Raw genomic sequence first — 23523 nt, forward strand, 5'->3', positions numbered from 1 at the left:
CGGAGCTGTAGCCGCCAGCCTACATCAGAGCCACAGCAATGCCAGATCCAAGCCGCATCCACAGCTCATGGCAACGCCGGATCCTTAACCCACTGAGTAAGGCCAGGGATGGAACGTGCAACCTCATGCTTCCTCGTCAGATTTGTTAATCACTGCACCATGACGGGAACTCCTGTATTGAGTCTTTTCATGAGCTTATTTCCATTGGTATCTCACTCAACCATATGGATGAACTCAAATACATTACATCAAATGAAAGAAGTTAGACTCAAAAGGAGACACATATTTACATATACATGGATACACACACATTTATATGATGCATGAAAAGGGCAAAACTATAAGATAGGAAACAGATAAGTGATTTCAAGGGGTTGGGAGTGGATAGACTGACTTAAAAGAGATAGAAGGGAATTTAGAGGAGTGAAGGAACTGTTTTTTAAATTGTGGCATTGATTATATGATTGTATACATTTGTCAAAACTCTCAGAAGTGTACATTTTTAAGAGTGAATGTTGGAGTTCCCATTGTGGCGCAGTGGTTAACGAATCCGACTAGGAACCACGAGGTTGCGGGTTTGGTCCCTGCCTTTGCTCAGTGGGTTAACGAACTGTGGTGCTGTGGTGTAGGCTGCAGACGCGGCTCGGATCCCACGTTGCTGTGGCTCTGGCATAGGCCAGTGGCTACAGCTCCGATTAGACCCCTAGCCTGGGAACCTCCATATGCCGCGGGAGCGGCCCAAAGAAATAGCAAAAAGACAAAAAGACAAAAAAAAAAGGAGCAAATGTTACTGTGTGTAAATTATACCTCAATAAATCTGACTTTAAAATATCTCAACATTATAATGTAAAAGAGAAATAACTGAAGGTAATTTACACTAAAATAACATGATTTTCCCTCTGTGAGGTTTAGGCACAGCCATATGAGGTTAGTCAGATGCTTATGTCAATTTACAACTAGTTATATGATTAACTAGTTAACAGGATATTCTCACTGGTCTCCACTAGCCCTATTCTCAAGAGACCCATATTAAGCCACTTCATCCTCCATAATTCTATTTTACAGATGAAGCAATTGAGGCTCAGGGGGAGGTTACTGGGCATTGGGATTTTAATCCACATTGACGTTTTCATGATTCAGCTTGCATCATTCCTCATGTAGTAAATGGGAAGCTCAGTCTGTGACCTCTTAGGGCCCCCAGATCCTCCTCAGCCTACTCTAGGCCAATAATCCCTGGAGGTTATCTATGAGGCTAGGACCCCATCTTCATTCCTTCTCCATCCCCTGGGGTTCCTGACCAAGCAAAGAGTGGGGACTTGGAGAAGCAATGCTTGGGGACTTGCAGCAGTCAAAACTGAGTGGCCTCACAAAGCACTATGGGCAACTGGGAATCAGTAGACACTGTATTTACTGGGGGCCAATAGGGAAGCAGTAGGTATTATTAGGCTTTAATGGAAGAGTCACAGATACTGTATTAGTGGGTAATGGGCATCATGGGTAATGGGCATCAACAGACTTTGTGCCATTCTCCCCCCCTCCATACTTTTGTCACATGGAAGTTCCCAGGCCAGGAATGGAACTCATGTCATAGCAGTAACTAGAGAGATGGCTAATGTAAGTTTATGTATTTCATCAGTCATTGCCCCTACAATGGAAGGAAAGCATGTTAAGGGCACACACACCAGTGTTTCAAGAGTATGCTCTGTTGGGGATGGTTAAAAACACTGCTAGGTTGGGAGTTCCCATTGTGGCTGAGTGGAAAGTAATTCGACTAGGAACAATGAGGTTACAGGTTCAATCCCTGGCCTTGCTCAGTGGGTTAAGGTTCTGGCATTGCTGTGAGCTGTGGTGTAGGTTGCAGATGTAGCTTGGACCTGGTGTTGAGAGCTGGTAAAATGATTAAAATGCAGTATTTAAAAAACAAACAAACAAAAAACACTGCTAGGTGAAGTAATGGAATATAACTCATCACCATCATTGTAACTGACAAGCAATGGAGGGAAACATAAGCCATCCTGATAGAGGTTGTAATGAAGTTATCAGGGGGTAATATTAAAAATTGGATTAGGTGGAGTATACCATGGTTCCCTACTCTGAGAATTGTAATAAATGGTCATTAGTCACGAGTTAGGTGAACACAGGAATAAATGGGGAGGCAGAGGTTACCAGACTGTTGCACAAATGGAATGAAGTAACAAACATTATGCTGGAGGTAACTGTAGAAGAGATAATGACAGGATCTCCAGATACTATTTCATGCAATTAATAAGAGATGACAAACACAGTGATGGAGTAAAGTAAAAAGGGAATAATGGAAGTATCCAGACATTGTGCTGGGGTGGGTTAAGAAAGGGGTAATGGAGGGAATTCCAGATACTCTCCTGAGGGGTCAGCAAACATTATCCTAGTTGGGGAACAGTCGTGGGTCACAAGACATTGAATGAAGCCCTAGATTAGTTCTTAGATAAGGTAAAAGTGGGTAGTGGATCACCAGACATTGTTCTAAGATAGGGAAGTGTGTATGGTGGCTTATCGGAGACTGTGAAAAGTGACATACAGGGGAGCTAATGATGGATTAGACATGGGTCTCAGGTATGGTAATGGGATATACCACAAAGCACTGCCCAATTTGGGTGAGAAGATTACAGGAGAATCATTAGTCTATGGCATGAAGATGAGTAGAGAGAAGATAGCAAAGGTATGTTGGGGTCTGTTTTAATGAGTTATTGATTTGTTAATATCATTTTAAAGGTCAAGTGTTTAAGGAAGGCAAATGAGCTGGAAGAAATGTGACAGTGAAAGGGAAACTGAGGTGAAGAGTTGACCGAAGTGACTGAAGATTCTTACTTCAGAAGCTTTCCTGAAGGTAGTGAGAGTTTCCAGGACACCATGCTAACTGAAGGTCAGTAATTCTGGAAGATAATGGCAGTTAGCAGACATGATGTTTAGCACTAACAGGCAGACATAATACAATTATGAGTCAGAAGACAATGTATTATAATAGAGCTGAAGTCACTCTATTGGTGCTGGAGGATAATGGGTGAGTCAACATACACTCTGAGGTTTATACAGGTATACATAAATAACTTTTTTATTGTGGCATCCCTTTCTTGATAAAAATAAGCAACTGGGGATTGGATATGTAAGACCACATTGGATTCAACAGAAGAATGACACCAAAAATCCTATTAGACAATGTGATCTGCAACAAACATTTCACAGAACTTATTAGGGTTTATCATCATTGTTTACATTACACTCTTCTACCATTCAACTTGTTGGCACTTTACCTATCCCATAGTAAACAGAATTATCATTAACATGACTTCATGTAATATTTTCTACACAGAATTTGGTGACAGTGTTCCATTATATTTTTCATGAGGTGGTTTCTTTTAATGTATCACATTGGCAAAGTTTCTTCTCAGTATGTGTGCCCCAAGGTTTACTAAGACTGGTGACAATATGAGAAGGGATCCCCTTGTTTGGCCCTTATGGGGGTCCTCTTCTGTATACGTGTGACATTCTGATGCAGCATTTCTACTTAATATATTATATATTTTTCTGCTGCATGGATTCAACAAATGTAAAATCAGATCTGATCTTACTAAGGTTTTCTCATACTGTTCTCTCAAATGTGAATACTCTGATGCACACTGAGCACTGATTTCTGAACGAAGCCTTTCCCACAGACTACACACTTATAGGGTTTGTCTCCAGTGTGTGTTGTCTGGTGTTTATTCAAATTTGATCTGTCAGTGAAGGCCTTTCCACACTCAGCACATACATAAGGCTTCTCTCCTGTGTGAATTCTTTGATGCACTTGGAGCTGTGATTTCTTAGTGAAAGATTTGCCACAGTCACTGCATTCATAAGGTTTCTCTCCAGTATGAATCCTATGATGTATAATCAGCTCTGACTTTTGTCTGAAGGTCTTCCCACATTCAGAACAGATGTAGGGCTTTTCTCCAGTATGAGTTTTCTGGTGTTTACTGAGATTTGACCTGCCACTAAAGGCTTTACCACACACAGCACACACATATGGTTTTTCTCCTGTGTGAATTGGTTGATGCACAAGGAGCTGAGATTTAGAGGTGAAGGATTTCCCACAATCACTGCATTTATAAGGTTTTTCCCCAGTATGAATTCTCTGATGAGTAATAAAGTTTGACTTTCTGATGAAGGCTCTTCCACACTCAGTGCATACATAAGGTTTTTCTCCCGTATGAATTTTCTGATGCACAATGAGTATTGATTTCTGGTTGAAGGCTTTCCCACATTCATGACATTCATACTGTCTCTCTCCAGTGTGAATTTTCTGGTGTATGTTGAGGTGTGACTTCTGGGTGAAGGCTTTTCCGCAGGTACTGCATTCATAAGGTTTCTCCCCTGTATGAATTCTCTGATGTGTAATCAAGTCTGACCTTTGTGTGAAGGCCTTGCCACATTTAGGACACATGTAGGATTTTTCTCCTGTATGAGTCTTCTGATGTGTAATGAGATTTGACCTGTTGGTGAATGCTTTCCCACATTTAGTGCACATATAGGGTTTCTCTCCCGTGTGAATTCGTTTATGCACATGGAGTTGTGACTTAGAAGTAAAGGATTTCCCACAGTGACCACAGTTATAAGGTTTCTCTCCTGTATGAATTATTTGATGGGCAATCAAGTGTGCCTTCTGGATGAAGGCTAAACCACATTTCATGCATACATATGATTTTTCTCCTGTATGAATTCTCTGATGCACTGTGAGTGCTGACTTCTGAGTGAAGGCTTTTCCACAATCACTGCATTCATAAGGTTTTTCTCCAGTGTGAATTCTCTGATGTATAATCAACTCTGATCTGTAGGTAAAGGCTTTACCACATTCAGTACATATAGAAGATTTCTCCCTAATTTGAACTTTCCTATGTGTATTGAGATTGGAATTATTGGTGAAAACTGTCCCATATTCATTATCTAGAAAGGCTTTCATTCTTGTGTGAGTTCGTTGATGGACCTGCAGTTGTGACTTGGAAATGAAAGACTTCCCACAGTTACTGCATTCATATGGTTTTTCTCCAGTATGAATTCTTCGGTGTGCAATCAAGTGCGTCTTCTGGATGAAGGCCTGTCCACAGTCAATACATATGTAGGATCTTTCACCTGTGTGAATTTTCTGATGCATCTTGAGTGTGGACTTTTGCGTGAATGCTTTGCCACAATCACTGCATTCATGGTGTCTCTCTCCAGTATGAATTTTCTGATGTATACTAAGATCTGAGTTATAAGAGAAGCCTTTCCCACATTCACTGCATTCATAAAGTTTTTCTCCGGTATGAATTCTCTGATGCCGGAAAAGAGAAGATACTTGGAAAAAGGCTTTCCCACATTCACTGCATTTATAGGGCTTCTCTCTAGTATGGGTTCTCTGATGCGTAATGAATTCCGGTTTCTGTAAAAATGCCTTCCCACAGTCAATACATACATAGAGTTTTTCTCCTGTATGAACCTTCAAATGTACCTTGAGTTGTGACTTCTGGGTGAAGATATTTCCAAATTCAGCACACTCATAAGATTTCTCCCCAGTATAAATCTTCTGATGTTGAGAGGGTGCTTGTTTATAGCTGAGGGTTTCTCCACATTGATTATGGTCCCAAAATTTCTCTCTTGTTGGAGTATACTCATGTTCAGTATAGGAAGAAATTTTACCATATTCAGTAATCTTATTAATGTTCTTTGATCCACTGTTCCTGTTATGACTGTGTAAATCTAAATTATGCTTCAAAGCATTTCCAAATAAGTCACAATGATGGGGTTTCTTTGGAGAAGGAATGTTCTGGCTCACTTGAATTATTTTTTTAATGTCCTTACAGTCATAATCCCTCTTGATAGTCAATATTTTTTTGATGAAAGCAACATCTCTTAAATATTTGTTTTCTTTTTGCTGATAGCTCTCTATCTGGTCACCGATCTGCCACAATTCTTCTAGAATAAAATACAAAAAAATGTGACTCGTAGTATCACCTTCCCTCTCAATGTAGAAAAAAGCTTTTTCAGAAATTCTCTTCTGTGAGGTTTGAAGCCCAAACACTCCTTCTCAAAGGAGAATGAGAAGATGATTTTAGGCTCAAAGAGCAGCTAGCAGAGGCAAGAGGGGAGAGTCATATGGCTCATCCAGGTTGAATACAGAGAAAAGGGTGAGAGTGAATCATTGGTTGAGAAAGATTAGTGATAGTCGTGACAGGAAACATTCTGGGATACAATTCAATTTATTTAGAAAAGAAATTTTATGAACATAATGCAGTGCATGCAGAAATTGGAAAGAACAAGATACACAGCACAATAACATTTATATAAACTAATAATACACCTCTAAAGTCACTATAAATTTTATTTATTTATTTGTCTTTTTGCCTTTTCTTGAGCTGCTCCAGCAGCATATGGAGGTTCCCAGGCTAGGGGTCCAATCGGAGCTGTAGCCACTGGCCTACGCCAGAGCCACAGCAACGTGGGATCTGAGCCGTGTCTGTGATCCACACCACAGCTCACGGCAATGCCAGATCCTTGACCCACTGAGCAAGGCCAGGGATTGAACCCGAAACCTCATGGTTCCTAGTCAGATTCGTTAACCACTGCGCCACGATGGGAGCTCCTAAAGTCACTATAAATTTTAAAAGAACACGTATGAATTTTAAAATACGTTTTTATCATATAAAACAACTGCCAATGGGAGTTCCCGTCATGGCTCAGTGTAAACAAATCTGACTAGCATCCATGAGGACTCAGGTTTGATCCCTGGCCTCGCTCAGTGGGTTAAGGATCTGGCGTTGCCATGGGCTGTGGTGTATATCACAGAATTGGCTTGTACCTGACGTTGCTGTGGCTATGGTGTAGGCCAGCAGCTACAGTTCTGATTCAACCCCTAGCCTGGGAACCTCCATATGTCTTGGGTGTGGCCCTAAAAAGAAAAAAAAAATTGCCCATGATGGGAAGTAAGATGAGTATGGGGAAAAGAAGGAAAAAGGAGAAAAGAGGATCCTTACTCATACTGATGATAGGGTGTCCTGAATGAAGACATGATTAAACTCAAACCTCATCACATCAATTACATAAACAGAGCAATTACAGAAATCAGCCAACCAGGCAGAGAGCTGTAGTCAGTGTCAAATCTAAAGCAACACTGGAAGGAAAAGTCAGAAACGTACTCCTAAAGGTAAAGCAACAGTGACCCCTAAGTTATCAATTGGACGAACGGCATGGGGAATGGGAAATGGGAAATGAGAAATCTTGTCAGTAACTATAGAGAAAATAGGAAGAGAGCATGACTGGAGTTCTAAAGCATCTCATAATGAGAAAGAAAGAAATCAAAGAGGACTATCAGGAGTGGGAGTGTGTGACATATAGTAACTTTAAAGGAGAGCAGATCCATGAATAAATGAATACTTAAGGAATGAATCTTGGATGATGGGGAAGGCAGGGGAAAAAAAAAAGAATGACAGAGAAAAGGAACATAACCAAGAAAAAAAAAATATGTAATGAGGCAGATTGACATGTGATCCAGACTCCAAAACACCAAAGAAAAAGAAACTTAGATATGACAAAGGCATTTAGTTACTTGAGAGGCTAATGTCAAAGGTCCTCAAACAAAACAAATCAGAACTTTCCAGCATTTCAAAGATGCCAGTCTTTCTCAAGAAACCTGAGATTTACTCCAGCTTCCCATCAGTCTAGGCCCCACTCACTCACCTAGACAGCTCTGATGTGGGCTCTCACCCTGCAGTGCCCATGGATCCTTTCCTTGTTCCAACACGAGAACCTCTGGATCAGGAACTTGATACCCTGTTCATGAGAAATGATAAAAGTCTGAGTTCAGCTAATTGTGTTTCAGAGCCCCATCAATCGAGTCTTGTTGTTCAGTGAGGCTCTGTTCTTCAGGAAAATAACAGTGTATCTCAGAGAACAGAGTATAGTTAACTCCACTGCATGGAACCACTTAAACATGGATTTTATTGGAAATATTGGAAAATCTTTTTGAGATCTGTGACAATTTGAAAAAACTCAAACTGCATTGCCTAGAAATATCAAAAAAAAAATTTAAGTATGTCATAAATGCATAAAATACATGTAGGTACTAGTCAGTTTTATCATTTGCTAACCATAATAGATTCACAAATCCATTATAAAAAGTTAAAATTTATCAAAACTTACACACACACAAAAGCTTACAGGCTCTATAGCACCATTCACAGTTGAGAGAAATGTAAGCAAATGTAAAGATGCAGAATTAAATCATAACTGCAAAAAATTAACTGTAGTACATATTGTACTATTTTAATAATTTTGTAGCCAACTTTTGTTACTATTTCAGTGAGCTCAAGTGCTGTGAGCATCCACTCAAAATGCCCTAATCATCACCTCCTGAGTAGTCCGCTCTACAGCAGTAAAATGTAATTGCTCTGGGTTCTCACATATTTTTCATGCAACACCATAAATCTTGAATAACATCAGGGAACCCATACTAAGTGCAAGTAGTGATGCTGGAAATGCTCCCAAGAACAGAAAAAAGTCATGAGATTACAGGAAAAAGCTGAATTTCTTGATATGTGTCATAGACTAAGGGCTGCAGCTGTAGCTGCCAGCCATTTCAAGATAAATGAATCTAGCATAAGGACCATTGTAAAAAAAAGAAAAAGAAATTCATGAAGCATCACTGTAGCTATACCAGCAGGCACGAAAACCCTGCACTTTTTGAAAAACATTTTTTAAAAATCTCGTATTAAAAATGTAGCAAGTGGAGTTCCCGTCGTGGCGCAGTGGTTAACGAATCCGACTAGGAACCATGAGGTTGAGGGTTCGGTCCCTACCCTTGCTCAGTGGGTTAATGATCCGGCGTTGCCGTGAGCTGTGGTGTAGGTTGCAGACTCGGCTCGGATCCCGAGTTGCTGTGGCTCTGGCGTAGGCCGGCGGCTACAGCTCCGATTCGACCCCTAGCCTGGGAACCTCCATATGCCGCGGGAGCAGCCCAAAGAAATAGCAAAAAAAAAAAAAAAATGTAGCAAGTCCCCCAGTGTGCATTAGGTTAAGGATCCAGTGTTGCCGCAGCTGTGGCATAGGTTTGCTCCCTGGTCTGGGTGTGGCCAAAAACAAACAAAATGTAGTCTTTATGTGGATGCAGGATTGCTGTAAAAGCACACCTATAGATGCTAATATGATTTGAGAAAAATGAAGTTATGATATGATAATTTATTTTTATTTACTTATTTTTTAATTTATTTTTTATTGTTATTTCCCTCAACACACTTTTTTTCCCACTGTACAGCATGGGGACCCAGTTACACATACATGTATACATAATTTTTTCTCCCATTGTCATGCTGTGTTTTAAGTATCTAGACATAGTTTTCAGTGCTACACAGCAGGATCTCATTGTAAATCCATTCCATGAGCATGATATGATAATTTAAAACAAAAGGAAGGGGGAGGTTCTTAAGCTAAAGAATTTTCATCTAAATTTTTAAAAACTATTGTGGCATAAAGCTAGAGAATTTAATGCCAGTAAAGGATGTATTGATAATTTCAGAAAGAGGTTTGGCTTAAAAGAAAGTCAAGATAGCCGGAGAAAAAGCTTCTCCTGACCAAAAGACAGCATATGAGTTCCTAGATGCCATTAAAGAAAATCATTTAGGAGAAAGGATATCTGCCTAAATGGGCACCAGGAATTAAGACAAGAACTTAAATCCTAACCAGCTCCACTGTTTTGGCAAATGCAGTTGGGTTTATGATCAGGACTGCCCTTATCTATAAAGCTGCTAACCCCCAAACCTTGAAGGGAAAAGATAAGTGCCAAATATGCTAGCCTTTTGGTTATAAACAAGAAAGCCTGGACAACAAGAACCTTTTTTCTGCATTGATTCCATTGATGCTTTGTCCCTGAAGTCAGGAAATACCTTGCCAGTGAGGGACTGCCTTTAAGTTGCAAGTGTGTGTGTGTGTGTGTGTGTGTGTGTAGCCCATGGAAGTTCCCAGGCTGGGGGATGAATCATGGCTGCTGCTGCTGGCCTTCACCACAGCCATAGCATGTTTCCAATACTGCATTATGAATATGACTATAATACTGTATGCCATAAAAATTTTATAACACTTCATTCATTAGTGTATAGGCTAGGCTACCTATAAGTCATCTTATCAATTACATTAGGCTACCATAAAGCAATAATATTGCTGCTTCTTCATTATCAATACATGAATTATTCATGATACCTGTAATAAATATGAATTTCTTATTTTTATTTTTTTAGCTTTTTAGGGCCACACCCGCGGCATATGGAAGTTCCCAGGCTAGGGGTCAAATTGGAGCTGTAGCTGCCAGCCTACGCCACAGCAACACCAGATCTGAGCCACATCTGTGACCTACAACACAGCTGACAGCAACACCAAGGCCAAGGATCGAACCCGAATCCTCATGGATACTACCATGGATGCTACCGCTGTGCCACTACAGGAACTCCATGAATTCCTTTTTCATATTATATTTTCATTTGCGACGCCTAGTGCTGTAATACATATACCATCTACAGTGTTTTATATCATTTAAGACAATATTGATTTAGGTACTGACAGACAGATGATTCACCTTGCAAACAGATGACATAAATCTAGGGTGTGAGGAGTTCGCATTGTGGCTCAGTAGGTTAAGAACTCAACTAGTATTCATGAGGAAGCAGATTAGATCCCTGGCCTTGCTCAGTGGGTTAAGGATCTGGTGTTGCTGTGAGCTGTGCTATAGGTTGCAGATGCAGCTTGGATCTGGAGTGGCTGTGACTGTGGTGCAGGCAGGCAGCTGCAGCTCCAATTCGACCCCTAGCCTGGGAACTTCTATATGCCATAGGTGTGGTCTTAATAAGCAAAAAAAAAAAAAAAAAAATTTATGGTGTCAATAAATACAGCATAGTACTGCTGTACTGTTAATGTATTTTCTCTTTTTTAGATTTTCTCAATAACAGTTTTTCCCTAGCTTCCTTCATTGTAAGAATACAGTTATGTGAAACATATACAAAATGTTAATCAAATATTGATGTTATTGATAAGGTTTTCAGTCAACAGTAGGCTATTAGCAGTAAGTGTTGGGAGGTCAAAAGTTACATGTGGGAGTTCCCGTCGTGGCGCAGTGGTTAACGAATCCGACTAGGAACCATGAGGTTGAGGGTTCGGTCCCTGCCCTTGCTCAGTGGGTTAACGATCCGGCGTTGCCGTGAGCTGTGGTGTAGGTTGCAGACACGGCTCGGATCCCGAGTTGCTGTGGCTCTGGCGTAGGCCGGTGGCTACAGCTCCGATTCAACCCCTAGCCTGGGAGCCTCCATATGCCGCGGGAGCGGCCCAAGAAATAGCAACAACAACAACAACAATAACAACAACAAAAGACAAAAAAAAAAAAAAAAGTTACATGTGGATTTTCAACTGTGCAGGGCATCCATGCCCCTAACCCCTGTGTTGTTCAAAGGTCAACCGTAATATGTGGAGTGCCCAAACGGGATAAAGAATCCTAGACAAATTAAGGACAAAACCATTATATAAGTCAGATGTCTCACAGCATTCAGCAACTGAGAATGAAAACACTCTCAGTAGGGTCTTTTCCCAGACAGCCAGGTGACTGCTTACCTACTGAGAGCAGGTGGCTATAGGTCTCCAGCATCACATCCCGGTACAAGTTTTTCTGATCAAGGTCTAGTTGCTGCCACTCTTCTCTGCTGAAATCTACAGCCACATCCCTGAAGGATACTGATCCCTGTAAGGGTACATTTCTGTTCAGTATGAATAGTTAGCTTTGGGAATTGGAGGGACTACATTTAGGAATATGGTACTTGGATTTTGTTGTAAATTTACCTCCTCTTTCTTTTTTGTGTGTGCTTTTTAAGTCCACACCCACGGCATATGGAGGCTTCCAGGCTAGGGGTTGAATCAGAGCTACAGCTGCCAGCCTATACCACAGCTGCAGAAACGCAGGATCCGAGCTGCGTCTGCGACCTACATCATAGCTCATGGCAACGCCGGATATTTAACCCATTGACTGAGGCCAGGGATCAAACCTTCAACCTCATGGTTCCTAATCAGATTTGTTTCTGCTGTGCCACGGCAGGAACTCCATCCCCTCTTTTTTTTATTTTTTCTTTTTATGGCCACACCGGCAGCATATGGAAGCTGCAGGCCAGGGGTTGATTTGGAGCTGCGGCTGCTGGCCTACGCCACAGCCATAGCAACACTGGATCTGAGCCACATCTGTGACCTATGCCACAGCTTGGCCAACAACACTGGATCCTGAACCCACTGAGGCCAGGGATAGAACCTGTATCCTCACAGAGACTACCTTGGGTCCTTGAAACAACGAACCACAGTGGCAGCTCCTACCTACTCAAAAACTCATCCCCTATGCCCTAACATTTAACTATGACATTTTACAAACATAAGAAAATGTGAAAGAATTATATAGCAAAAACCTATATATCCACTACTGAAACGTTAGTAATAGTGAATCTATCACTAACATTTCACTCTACTTGTTTTATCACACATTTATCCATCTTTTTTTTTTTTTTTTTGGCCATGCCCAATGGCACGCAGAAGTTCCCAGGCCAGTGATCAAATCCACACTGCAGCAGTGGCCTAAACTCCTGAAGTGATAATGTTGGATCCTTAACCCCTTGCACCACAAGGTAACTTCTACCCATCCTTTTATCCATGCACCAACCCATCTCACTTCTTTGTGCATTTCAAAGTGGACCACAGATGCCAGTACACTTGACTCCTACATACTTCAAAATGCTAATCATTGATCAGAGTATATTTTTTTCACCCCCTCACTTTTTTTGTCTTTTGTCCTTTTAGGGTCAAACCCATGGCATATGGAGGTTCCCAGGCTAGGGGTCAAATCAGAGATGTAGCTACCGACCTACGGCCACAGCAATGCGGCATCCAAGCCGTGTCTGCAACCTACACCATACATCACAGCAATGCCAGATCCTTAACCCAATGAGCAGGGCCAAGGACGGAACCCGCATCCTCATGGATACTAGTCGGGTTCGTTGACCACTGAGCCACGATGAGAACTCCACCCCCCCCCCCTTTTTAAGGTTAGCTTTACATACAATGAAATGCACAAATCCTCAGTGTACCATCTGAAGTTTTTACAAATGCATACCTGTGTAATCCAGGAACTTTAAAAAAAATGGTATTTCATATAGAGTATATATTAAATATCAAGTTTTACATAATATTTAATGGAAGAAAGAAACCCAAGAAAGAATTTCTGCTATTATTCTATACTATCGTCAGTTAACTATCCTTTTTTTGCTTTTCTTTTTCAGCCACACCCGAGCCTCATGGAAATTCCTGGGCCATGGATTAAATCAGACCCTAAACTATAGCTGCAGCAACTCCAGATCCTTAACCACTGTGCCAGGCCGAGGATCTCCACAGAGACAAGCAGGATCATTAACCCACTGTGCCACAGAGGGAATTCCAATTATTCATTTTTCAAACCTGAAGACTGAAATAAGCTCTCTGTAGTCTTCTAGCAACTAGACCTGTGATGGTTTCTGAGCAATATAGGACCAGCCATTATGCTAGTCCTGGGAACACAACAAGGAATTATTTATGCTTCTAATTTTCTGACAACATAAAAGACTTAGAAAATAGGAGTTCCCGTCATGGCGCAGTGGAAATGAATCCAACTAGGAATGATGAGGTTGCGGGTTTGTTTCCTGGCCTCACTCAGTGGGTTAAGGATCCAGGGTTGTTGTGAGCTGTGGTATAGGTCACAGACAAGGCTCAGATCTGGTGTTGCTGTAGCTGTGGTGTAGGCTGGCAGCTACAGTTCCAATTAGACCCCTAGCATGGGAACCTCCATATGCCACGAGTATGGCCCTAAAAAAGGACAAAAAGACAAAAAAAAAAGACTTGGAAAATAAACAAGACCTATGTTTTAAAAGAAAAGAAAGACATAAGTTCACTAAGGTGTCAAAAAGTAAATCTCTATGTGGAACACACTGAGGTCCCCCAAAGGGAAAAAGTATATTCTACATAGGTGTGCAAATTTAAATTAGTTGAGGAATTTAAGTTGGAAGATGAGAAGTGTAATACAGACTGGGTGTAGGAGGTCATTTTCCAGAAAAGACAAGAGCAAAGGCGTGGATATAGGAAAATACATGAATTTGGAGAAAAGCAAATAACTCTGTAAATGGAGAGAAGGCTGCATGACATGCCAGGAAGGTGGTTAAGTGAAAAACAGTTTGTTCACAGAACAAGTACAAATTTTTCACTTTAAGTGAAGGTAAAGATAATCAGATTTACATTAAAAAATTTTTCCTATAAGAACTGTATCACAGGGAGTTCCAATTGTGGCTCAGTGGTTAACAAATCTGATTAGGAACCATGAGGTTGCGGGTTTGATCCCTGGCCTCACTCAGTGGGTTAAGGAACGGGCATTGCCTAGAGCTGTGGTATAGGTCGCAGATGCAGCTTGGATCCCGCACTGCTGTGGCTCTGGTGTAGGCCGGCGGCCACAGCTCCGATTCAACCCCTAGCCTGGGAACCTCCATATGCTTCAGGTGTAGCCCTAGAAAAGGCAAAAAAAAAAAAAAAAAGAACTGTATTGCAGAATAAGCAAATGAATAATGAGAAAAAAAATCCTTACAAAATGATTTCTAGCTAATAAATGAAGAAGTTAGGACAGAATTAGAATAACATCATTTTATAACTCCTAATGAAAAAATGGATTCAGACAATAATCATTAAGGGTTGCTCAACTGTTTCATGTGAAAAGCTAAAGAGGATTTTTTTGGGGGGACCACAGTGTGCAGCAGCTTGATGAGAGATCTCAGTTCCCAGACCAGGGACTGAAGCCAGGCCACAGTGGTGAAAGCATGAATAGACCACCAGGGAAGTCCTGAGAATTTTTTATTTTTTACTTATTCATTTTTTGTCTTTTTAGGGCCACACCTGTGGCATAAGGAGGTTCCCAGGCTAGGGGTCTAATCGGAGCTACAGCTGCCAGCCTATACCACAGCTCACGGCAATGCCGGATCCTTAACCCACTGAGAGAGGCCAGGGATTGAACCCACAACCTCATGGTTCCTAGTCGGATTCGTTTCCTCTGCACCACGATGGGAACTCCTTGAGAATTTTTTAAATGGGTGAATCAGCTAACAACATCTGCATCCACCGATCAATTTTAACATCACAAAAAGATTGTCAGGTATTAAGTGTCTCCTGACATGATGTAGTAATTAATTTCACTATACCACACATACTGTATGATCTCGATCTTATGTGGAATGTAAAAAATAAAAAAACCTAAGTCACAGATACAGAGAACAGATTGGTGGCTGCCAGAAGTGGGGAGTGGGTGGTGGGCAATGTGGGTGAAGGTGGTCAAAAGTACAAACTTCCAGGTATAAAAAGTAAGTCATGGGGATGTAGTGTACAGCATGGTAACTACAGTGAATACTGTATTGTATGTACATTTGAAAGTTGCTAATTTCTGAAGGTTCTCAACACAAAAAAAATTTTTAACTATATGTGGTGATTGATGTTAACTAAATTTATTGTGATGAGCATTTCACATTGCTATATATCAAATATCATTGATATCACTGACATATAAAAATATCAAATTATGTTGCATATCTGAAACTTATGTGCAGTATGTCAATTATGATTAAAAACAAGGAAATGGAAAAGTTCTCAAATCAATAATCTAAATTCCTACTTCATTAAACTAGGGAAAGAAAAGCAAAATAAATCCAGAGCAAGTGGAAAGAAAAAAGTAATAGAATAGGTATCAGTGAAATTGAAAACGAAATTAAGGCGTTCCCGTCATGGTGCAGTGGTTAACGAATCCGACTAGGAACCATGAGGTTACGGGTTCAGTCCCTGCCCTTGCTCAGTGGGTTAACAATCCGGCGTTGCCGTGAGCTGTGGTGTAGGTTGCAGACGTGGCTTGGATCCCGCATTGCTGTGGCTCTGGCGTAGGCCGGTGTCTACAGCTCCGATTCGACCCCTAGTCTGGGAACCTCCATATGCTGAGAGAGCGGCCCAAAGAAATAGCAAAAAGACAAAAAAATAAAATAAAATAAAATTTGAAAAAAGAAAAAGAATCTTAAAAAAAAAGAAAATGAAATTTAAAAAAAAACAGAAAAATCAATAAAAACAATGTAGTTACTTTGAAAAAAAAATCAACAAAATTGATAAATCCTGCTGACTGACCTAGTAGTAAATGAGACTGACAGGATAGAAAGAAGATAACAAATTACCAATGTCAGGAATGAAACAGGAGTATTGTTACAGATCTGGCAGCCATTAAAAGAAAAATAAGTGAATAAAAAACTCTATGCTAATAGTCAACAACTTAGAAGAAATGGGCCAATTCCTCAAAAACCACAAACTACCAAAACTCAACATTGTGAAATAGATGATAATTTCATAACTATTAAATTAATAATTTAAAAGCTCCTGCCAAAGAAATCTCCATGCCTAGAGTTAGTCTCATTTTCACACAATCTCATTCAGAAAATAAGAGGAGGAAACACTTCTCAATTAATTTTGTGGGGCCAGTATTACCACCCCGATACCAAAACAGTACAAAAGTACCAAAAAGAAAACTAAAGACCAATATTTCTCATGAACTTAGATGTAAACATCCTAAACAAAATATTGGCAAATTGGGAGTTCCCATGGGATTGGCAGTGTCTCTACAGCACCAGGGTGCAGGTTCACTCCCTGGCTCAGCACAGCGGGTTAAAGGATTGGGTGATGCCACAGCAATGATGAAGATCAAAACTGTGGCTGCGATCTGATCCCTCGCCCAGCAACTCCACGTGTTGCGGGGAGGCCAAAAAAGAAAAGTTAAAAAAAAAAGTATTGGCAAACTGGATCCAATGATGAATAAAAAGAATCATGTACCACAATGGAGGTCCCATTGTGGCTCAATGAAAACGAACCTGACTAGTATCCATGAGGATGTGCTTTGATCCCTGGCCTTGCTCAGTGGGTTAAGGATACAGCGTTGCTTCGAGCTAAGGCTTAGGTCACAGAAGTGATTCGGATCTGGCATTGCTGTGGCTATGGTATAGGTCAGCAGCTGCAGCTCGGATTCGAGCCCTAGCCTGGGAACTTCCATATGCTGTAACTGTGGCCCTAAAAAGAGAACAAAAAAATCATGTACCACAATAAACTGGAATTTGTGGGAGAACTGTATAATATATTTTGCAATACCCTTTGAATTTATAATCATTTCAAAATAAAGAAAAAGTTTAAAAAATATGTTGAAAAGGAAGTTCCTGCCGTGGCTTAGTGGAAATGAATCTGACTAGTATCCATGAGGATGCAGGTTCCATCCCTGGCCTTGCTCAGTGGGTTAAGGATCCGGCATTGCCACAAGCTGTGGTGTATGCTGCAGAGGCAGCTCAGATCCTGCATTGCTGTGGCTGTGGTGTAGGCCAGCTGCTATAGCTCTGATTCAACCCCCAGTCTGGGAACCTCCATATGCCACAGGTGCGGCTCTAAAAATACCAAAAAAAAAACAAAAAAAAAACCGAAGGAAGATTAGTCTCAAAATAGAGTATTTTGAAATGGGCAAGACAGAAAAATCAATCATGAGAAACTGCACAATTCAGATGAAAGAATACAAATTTCTTATCTAAAGTAAAGCTGTAGGAAGGCTAAAGAAGAGAATGATATTAATTATTAAGGAGGTAAAATTGATACTGAGTGTGAAGGTGAGAAAGGGGGACTCAAATAACTTCGGTTATCAGTTTTGTGTTGCTATAGATTATGTTGTCACAGATGAATTTAAGGATGAGAGGAGGAGGCTGCAGGAAGAAGACAAGAAATAATCAATTTTGTATGTATTGAGATTTAGGTGATAAGACACATTCAAGGATGGACACTAGGTAGGTGGATAGGGAGTTGAATGGAGATGAAGATTCAGGAGGTGTACACAGACAGCAGGTCACTGAATTCAGGTGAGGGCATGAACATGAAGGAAAGACAGGATAGAGAAAGTATTAAAGATATTTGTGGTTTTTAGCATCTAAAATTATGATGCTTGAGGAGTTCCCGTCGTGGCGCAGTGGTTAACGAATCCGACTAGGAACCATGAGGTTGCGGGTTCGGTCCCTGCCCTTGCTCAGTGGGTTAACGATCCGGTGTTGCCGTGAGCTGTGGTGTAGGTTGCAGACGTGGCTCGGATCCCGCGTTGCTGTAGGATCTGGCGTAGGCCGGTGGCTACAGCTCCGATTCAACCCCTAGCCTGGGAACCTCCATATGCCGCGGGAGCGGCCCAAGAAATAGCAACAACAACAACAAAAAAGACAAAAAAAAAATTATGACGCTTGAAAGCTATCCTTTTTTTGGGGGGGGGTGACGAAAGAAGTTTATTCAAGCTTATCCCTTGATAAAGCCATACATGTAAAAAAATATAACTTAAAGTCAGAAAAATAATCCTCTCTGAAAAGTAGCAAATACAAAGGAAACAGTATGTATAACCACACTTCAGAAAGAGAGCAGAGAAAATATTTGTGTGGGGGGAAGCAGTTTAGGAAGAAATAGAAAAATACTTTCAAAGTCTCGCATGTACGTGATTTCCAACCAAGAATTTCATCCTCGGCCGAAAGATCAATACAGCATTAGATCAAAATAAAGGACAGTTTTCCCTGACATCCTATCTCTCCACTGTCATAGCACTGGCCTCCAGATGTGGAGACATTACATGTGCATTGCTCACTCTTGGCAGAAAGATCAAGATGTTTCGGGGCAGTGGAAAGTCTGGCAGCTTCCCCTGGCCCAATCTGCCTCTGCCCTGAGGCTCTGGCGACAGATCAGAGTTTATCTACTCCCAGAATTAATTCCCACCCCCTTGGACTCCTCGTCCTTACCTCACGTGAGCTTCCGTGTTCCTCTGAAGCCAGGCCCAGGCATTTCTGGGAAAAGGTCCAAATAGCTGGCATGGTCATGCTGGGTCTCAACCTTTATTCTCTCAGGAGCCTAAAGTTTGGTGGACATCTACGAACTCAAACAAAGCTGAGGGGGAGAGGTGAGCTGGAGTCTGAAGGAAGATCTGGCTCAGGGGTTCCCCAGAGACACAAAGAACCTGGAAAGACAATGTCCACATGGTCAGTCATCACATAAACATTTCCAGGGAACTCCAAGGTGTAGCTTCCTGAGCTAGCACCACAGACCAGTGGCTCTCAAATTTGACTATGCATTCGAATCACCTGGAGAGCTTATTAAAATACAGTTAGAAATCCTAGGGTAGGGCCTGTTTTAGTGTATTCAGGCTGCTCTAACAAAATACCATAGATTGGGTAACTTATAAGCAATAGAAATACATTGCTCACAGTTCTGGAAGCTGAGAAGTCCAAGATCAAGCTGCCAGCATGATCACGTTTTGGTGAAGGCCCTCTTCCTGGTTTATAGTCAGCACCTTCCAGCTGTCTCCACATGCTGAAGGGGGCTAGGGAGCTCCGTGGAATCTGTTTTGTTGTTGGGTTTTTTTTTTTGGGGGGGGGGGTTGGCCACACCTGCAGCACATGGAAGTTTCTGGGCCAGGGATTGAACCTACACTATAGCAGCAATCCGAGCCACTACAGTGCCAGTGCCAGATCCTTAACCCACTGTGCCACAAGGGAACTCCCTGTGAGATCTCTCTTTTTTTTTTTTTTTTTTTCTGTCTTTTGTCTTTTTAGGGCAGCACCCATGGCATATGGAGGTTCCCAGGCTAGGGGTCGAATCAGAGCTGTAGCCAGTGGCCTACACCAGAGCCACAGCAACACCAGATCTGAGATCCGAGCCGCGTCTGCAACCTACACCGCAGCTCATGGCAACGCCGGATCCTTAACCCACTAAGCAAGGCCAGGGATCAAACCTGCAACCTCATGGTTCCTAGTCGGATTTATTAACCACTGTGCCACGATGGGAACTCCAACAAGATCTCTTTTTTAAGAGTACTAATCACATTCATGAGGGCTCTACTTTCATGACCTAATCATTTCCCCAAAGCCTCGCCTTCTAATACCATACATTTGGAAATTAGTATTTCAACACACGAATTTGGGGGGAATAAACATTCAGATCATAGCTAGGCCCAAGAATGTGCATTTCTTTTTTTCTTCTCAGGGCCGCACGTGCGGCATATGCAAGTTTCCAGGCTAGGGGTCGAATCAGAGCTGCAGCTGCCAGCCTACACGGCAATGCTGGATACTTTACCCACTGAGTGAGGCCAGGGATCGAACCTTCATACTCATGGTTACTAGTTGGGTTCATTACTGCTAAGCCACAATGGGAACTCCCAAGAATGTGTGTTTCTAACCAGTACCCAGGCAATGCTAATGTTGCTGTTCCAGGAACCACATTTTGAGAGCCAGCGTTGTGGAGAACATAAAGTTTAACAAAATTTGTGACAGGTTATTATCACGGTAAAATATGGGAAAAAGATGGAGTAACATTACTGAAGATGTGAATTATAGCTATGCTTCTTTTTTGGTTATGAGAAAATGAAGAAGTTATTTTAGCTTTAGTTTCAAAAATGAGAATGAGATTGCCTACCTCACAGAGTTATGAATATTAAATGAGATGATGCTTGCAAAGGACTCAATACCTCCATACAAGAAGCATGCAATAAATATCAGCAATTATCATGCACTATTAGATATTAAAACTTAATACAAAAATATAATCAAAGCAAGTAAGACAACAGACCAGACAATACTAATTTACATATATGACAAAAGTGATCTTCAACTGAGAGTACACAAGACATTCATTGTATAAACTGTACTGACATGACTGGCAACCCACTTGGAAGAAAATAAACTAAATCCCCATCACACAATATACATTAGACTGAATTCCAACAGGAAAAAACATTTTAAGTATATGCATTTTTTTTTTGTCTTTTTGCCATTTCTTGGGCCGCTCCCGCGGCATATGGAGGTTCCCAGGCTAGGGGTTGAATCGGAGCTGTAGCCGCCAGCCTACGCCACAGCCACAGCAACGCGGGATCCAAGCCGTGTCTGCAACCTACACCACAGCTCACGGCAATGCCGGATCGTTAACCCACTGAGCAAGGGCAGGGATCGAACCTGCAACCTCATGGTTCCTAGTCGGATTCATTAACCACTGCGCCACAATGGGAACTCCCCAAGTATATGTATTTTTAAAACCTCACAGAATATTAAAATAAATTTGAAGAATATACATTTGTATGATATTATGGTGGACTAGGTGGAATCTTATACATGAGAGAAAACTCAAACTATAAAAGAAAAAGCAAATATTTCCAATTAGGTATTTCCCAATTACATGTTAAGATAATTACATCTTAAAAATAAAAATGAAGGAGTTCCCGTGGTGGTTCAGTGGGTTAGGAACCCAACTACTTCTCCATGAGGATGTGGGTTCAATCCCTGGTCTCACTCAGTGGGTTAAGGATCTGGCACTGCTGCAAGCTGCGTTGTAGGTCACAGATGCAGCTCAGATCTGGTGTTCACTATGACTGTGGCAGAGGACAGCAGCTGCAGCTCCAATTCAACCCCTAGCCTGGAAACTTTCATATGCCACAGGTGCAGCCCTAAAAAAAGAAAAAAAAAAATAGAACAGACATGGATATGGGATTTCCCTTATGGTGCAGCAGGTTGACGATCTGGTGTCACTTGCTGTGGCACAGCTTTGATCCCTGGCTGAAAAACTTCCATATATCACAATTTCAGCCAACAATAAATTTTTAGAAATGAAGATTTTATATATACATATATGTATATGTGTATATATACATATATACACGTCTTTCAGTATGCGATGGTAGGTTATTCCTAATTTTTTTTTTAAATCTAGCAATCAAATAGAAAAAAAAGCCCAGAAAAAAAGGACAAAGGATATTACAATTCACAGAAAAGGAAATTTAGATGGCAATTAACCAAAAAGATGCCAACTTTACTAAAAGGAAAATGCATTAGAGCAACTAGTTAGAAGTTTCCCTCAGAACTGTAAAAAAGTCTTAAAAAATGCTGGAAAGCATTTGGGAAAATCAGCTCTTTTATAAATTTCTGGTGGGAGCTTAAATTGCTCTATCTTTTGAGTTAGGTATTTCTACTGTTAAAAATACACAAAACTGTTCCTAGTAATAGTTTCAAATATTTAAGAAACTGGTAGAAGCAAAGGCAGGTGGACAAATTACCTTTTCAGTGTGAGTTTACCTTTCTCGGTAATTAATTAAGCAGTAATCTATATAATACAATATATACGTGAAACAATACAGTACAATGAATAAAGAACATACACATTATTTTTATGTAATAAATGTGACATTTATGTAAACTGACCCTGAACTGGGCCATAAAGCAATTTTTACAGTCTAGCATCAGCCAGAGGCATTATTTTATTTTTTGTCTCTTTGCCATTGCTTGGGCCGCTCCCTTGGCATATGGAGGCTCCCAGGCTAGGGGTCGAATCGGAGCTGTAACTGCCAGTCTACGCCAGAGTCACAGCAACACGGGATCCGAGCCGCGTCTGCAACCTACACCACAGCTCACGGCAACGCCGGATCCTTAACTCACTGAGCGAGGCCAGGGATCGAACCCGCAACCTCAGGGTTCCTAGTCGGATTCGTTAACCACTGAGCACGACGGGAACTCCGAGAGGCATTATTTTAAATAGACAATGTCCTTCTAACTAATTCATGCGTTAAAAAAAAAAAAACCCTGAAATTCAAAAAAAGATAAAAACAAAAACACTGAGATATGAGCAATAAAGAGAATGCTATACATAAACTTATGAATATTTAGAAAGCAAGCTCATCACAGACCCCCATTAAATCCTCATAATGACGTAACAGGCTCTATCACTGACTACAGTCTCCCATCACTGGACCCCCAAATCCCACTCATCTCAAAGATACTCATCATGCCTAGAACCTTAGCACTGACCAGTCTGACACCCATCAACGGACGCCACAGACCCCACCCCCCAACAATGAATCCCAAAACTACCATCATTAACTCCATAGACAATCCTTCCATCACTGACTCCACAGAATTCCTAGTCAAGACTAACCAAAAATCACCTGAGTCCTCTCTGAATCAAATCGTGAAGATGCTCCTGATACAAGCGTCAAAAAAACCTCGGAGGGCCACTTCCGCTACCAGCCGGACCTCTAGCACCGCCCCTTACGGACTGTGGGTATTGCGCATGCTCTAATTACCTTGGAAGCCGTTTTCAGCCAACAGATAATGCGGCGAAAGTACGTTGTTAGGGACGTTGCGTAGTTTCCGTTAAGAGGCGCTGTTGGGCAGAAATCATGGCGGCATCCAGTGGCGCTTCCGCATGCGGGTTGCCATCTTGGACGAGTGTCCATTCCGTACAGCGGAGGAATTGGCCTCATATCAATCAGTTTTCCTAGAGTCGAACTAGGTTGACACATAGAATGCAAGCGTGTGGCCTGGGTCTAGGTAGTAAGAAGGTATTGGAGATTGGGTCCTGGGCTCCATGTTA

The 23523-nt window shown here is 41.3% G+C and overlaps 1 protein-coding gene across 2 annotated transcripts; it reads right to left on the reverse strand.

Moving 5' to 3' along the window:
• Positions 1-3237: 3237 nt before the first annotated feature.
• On the reverse strand, positions 3238-23185 carry LOC125134197 (zinc finger protein 585A-like). 2 transcript variants are annotated; one of them, XM_047793182.1, is made up of 5 exons: positions 23096-23185; positions 18912-19126; positions 11641-11767; positions 7729-7821; positions 3238-5967 (listed from the first exon to the last, which is right to left on the reverse strand). In XM_047793182.1, exons 2-5 carry the CDS (start codon positions 18987-18989, stop codon positions 3632-3634), a joined length of 2634 nt encoding a protein of 877 aa, XP_047649138.1. In that variant the 5' UTR covers positions 18990-19126; positions 23096-23185; the 3' UTR covers positions 3238-3631. The 2 variants fall into 2 exon arrangements, with proteins under 2 accessions (XP_047649138.1, XP_047649139.1); XM_047793183.1 differs by having other exon boundaries at positions 23086-23185.
• Between the last annotated feature and the right edge of the window lie 338 nt (positions 23186-23523).

This window comes from Phacochoerus africanus, chromosome 8, assembly GCF_016906955.1.
Source record: "Phacochoerus africanus isolate WHEZ1 chromosome 8, ROS_Pafr_v1, whole genome shotgun sequence".
NCBI lineage: Eukaryota > Metazoa > Chordata > Mammalia > Artiodactyla > Suidae > Phacochoerus > Phacochoerus africanus.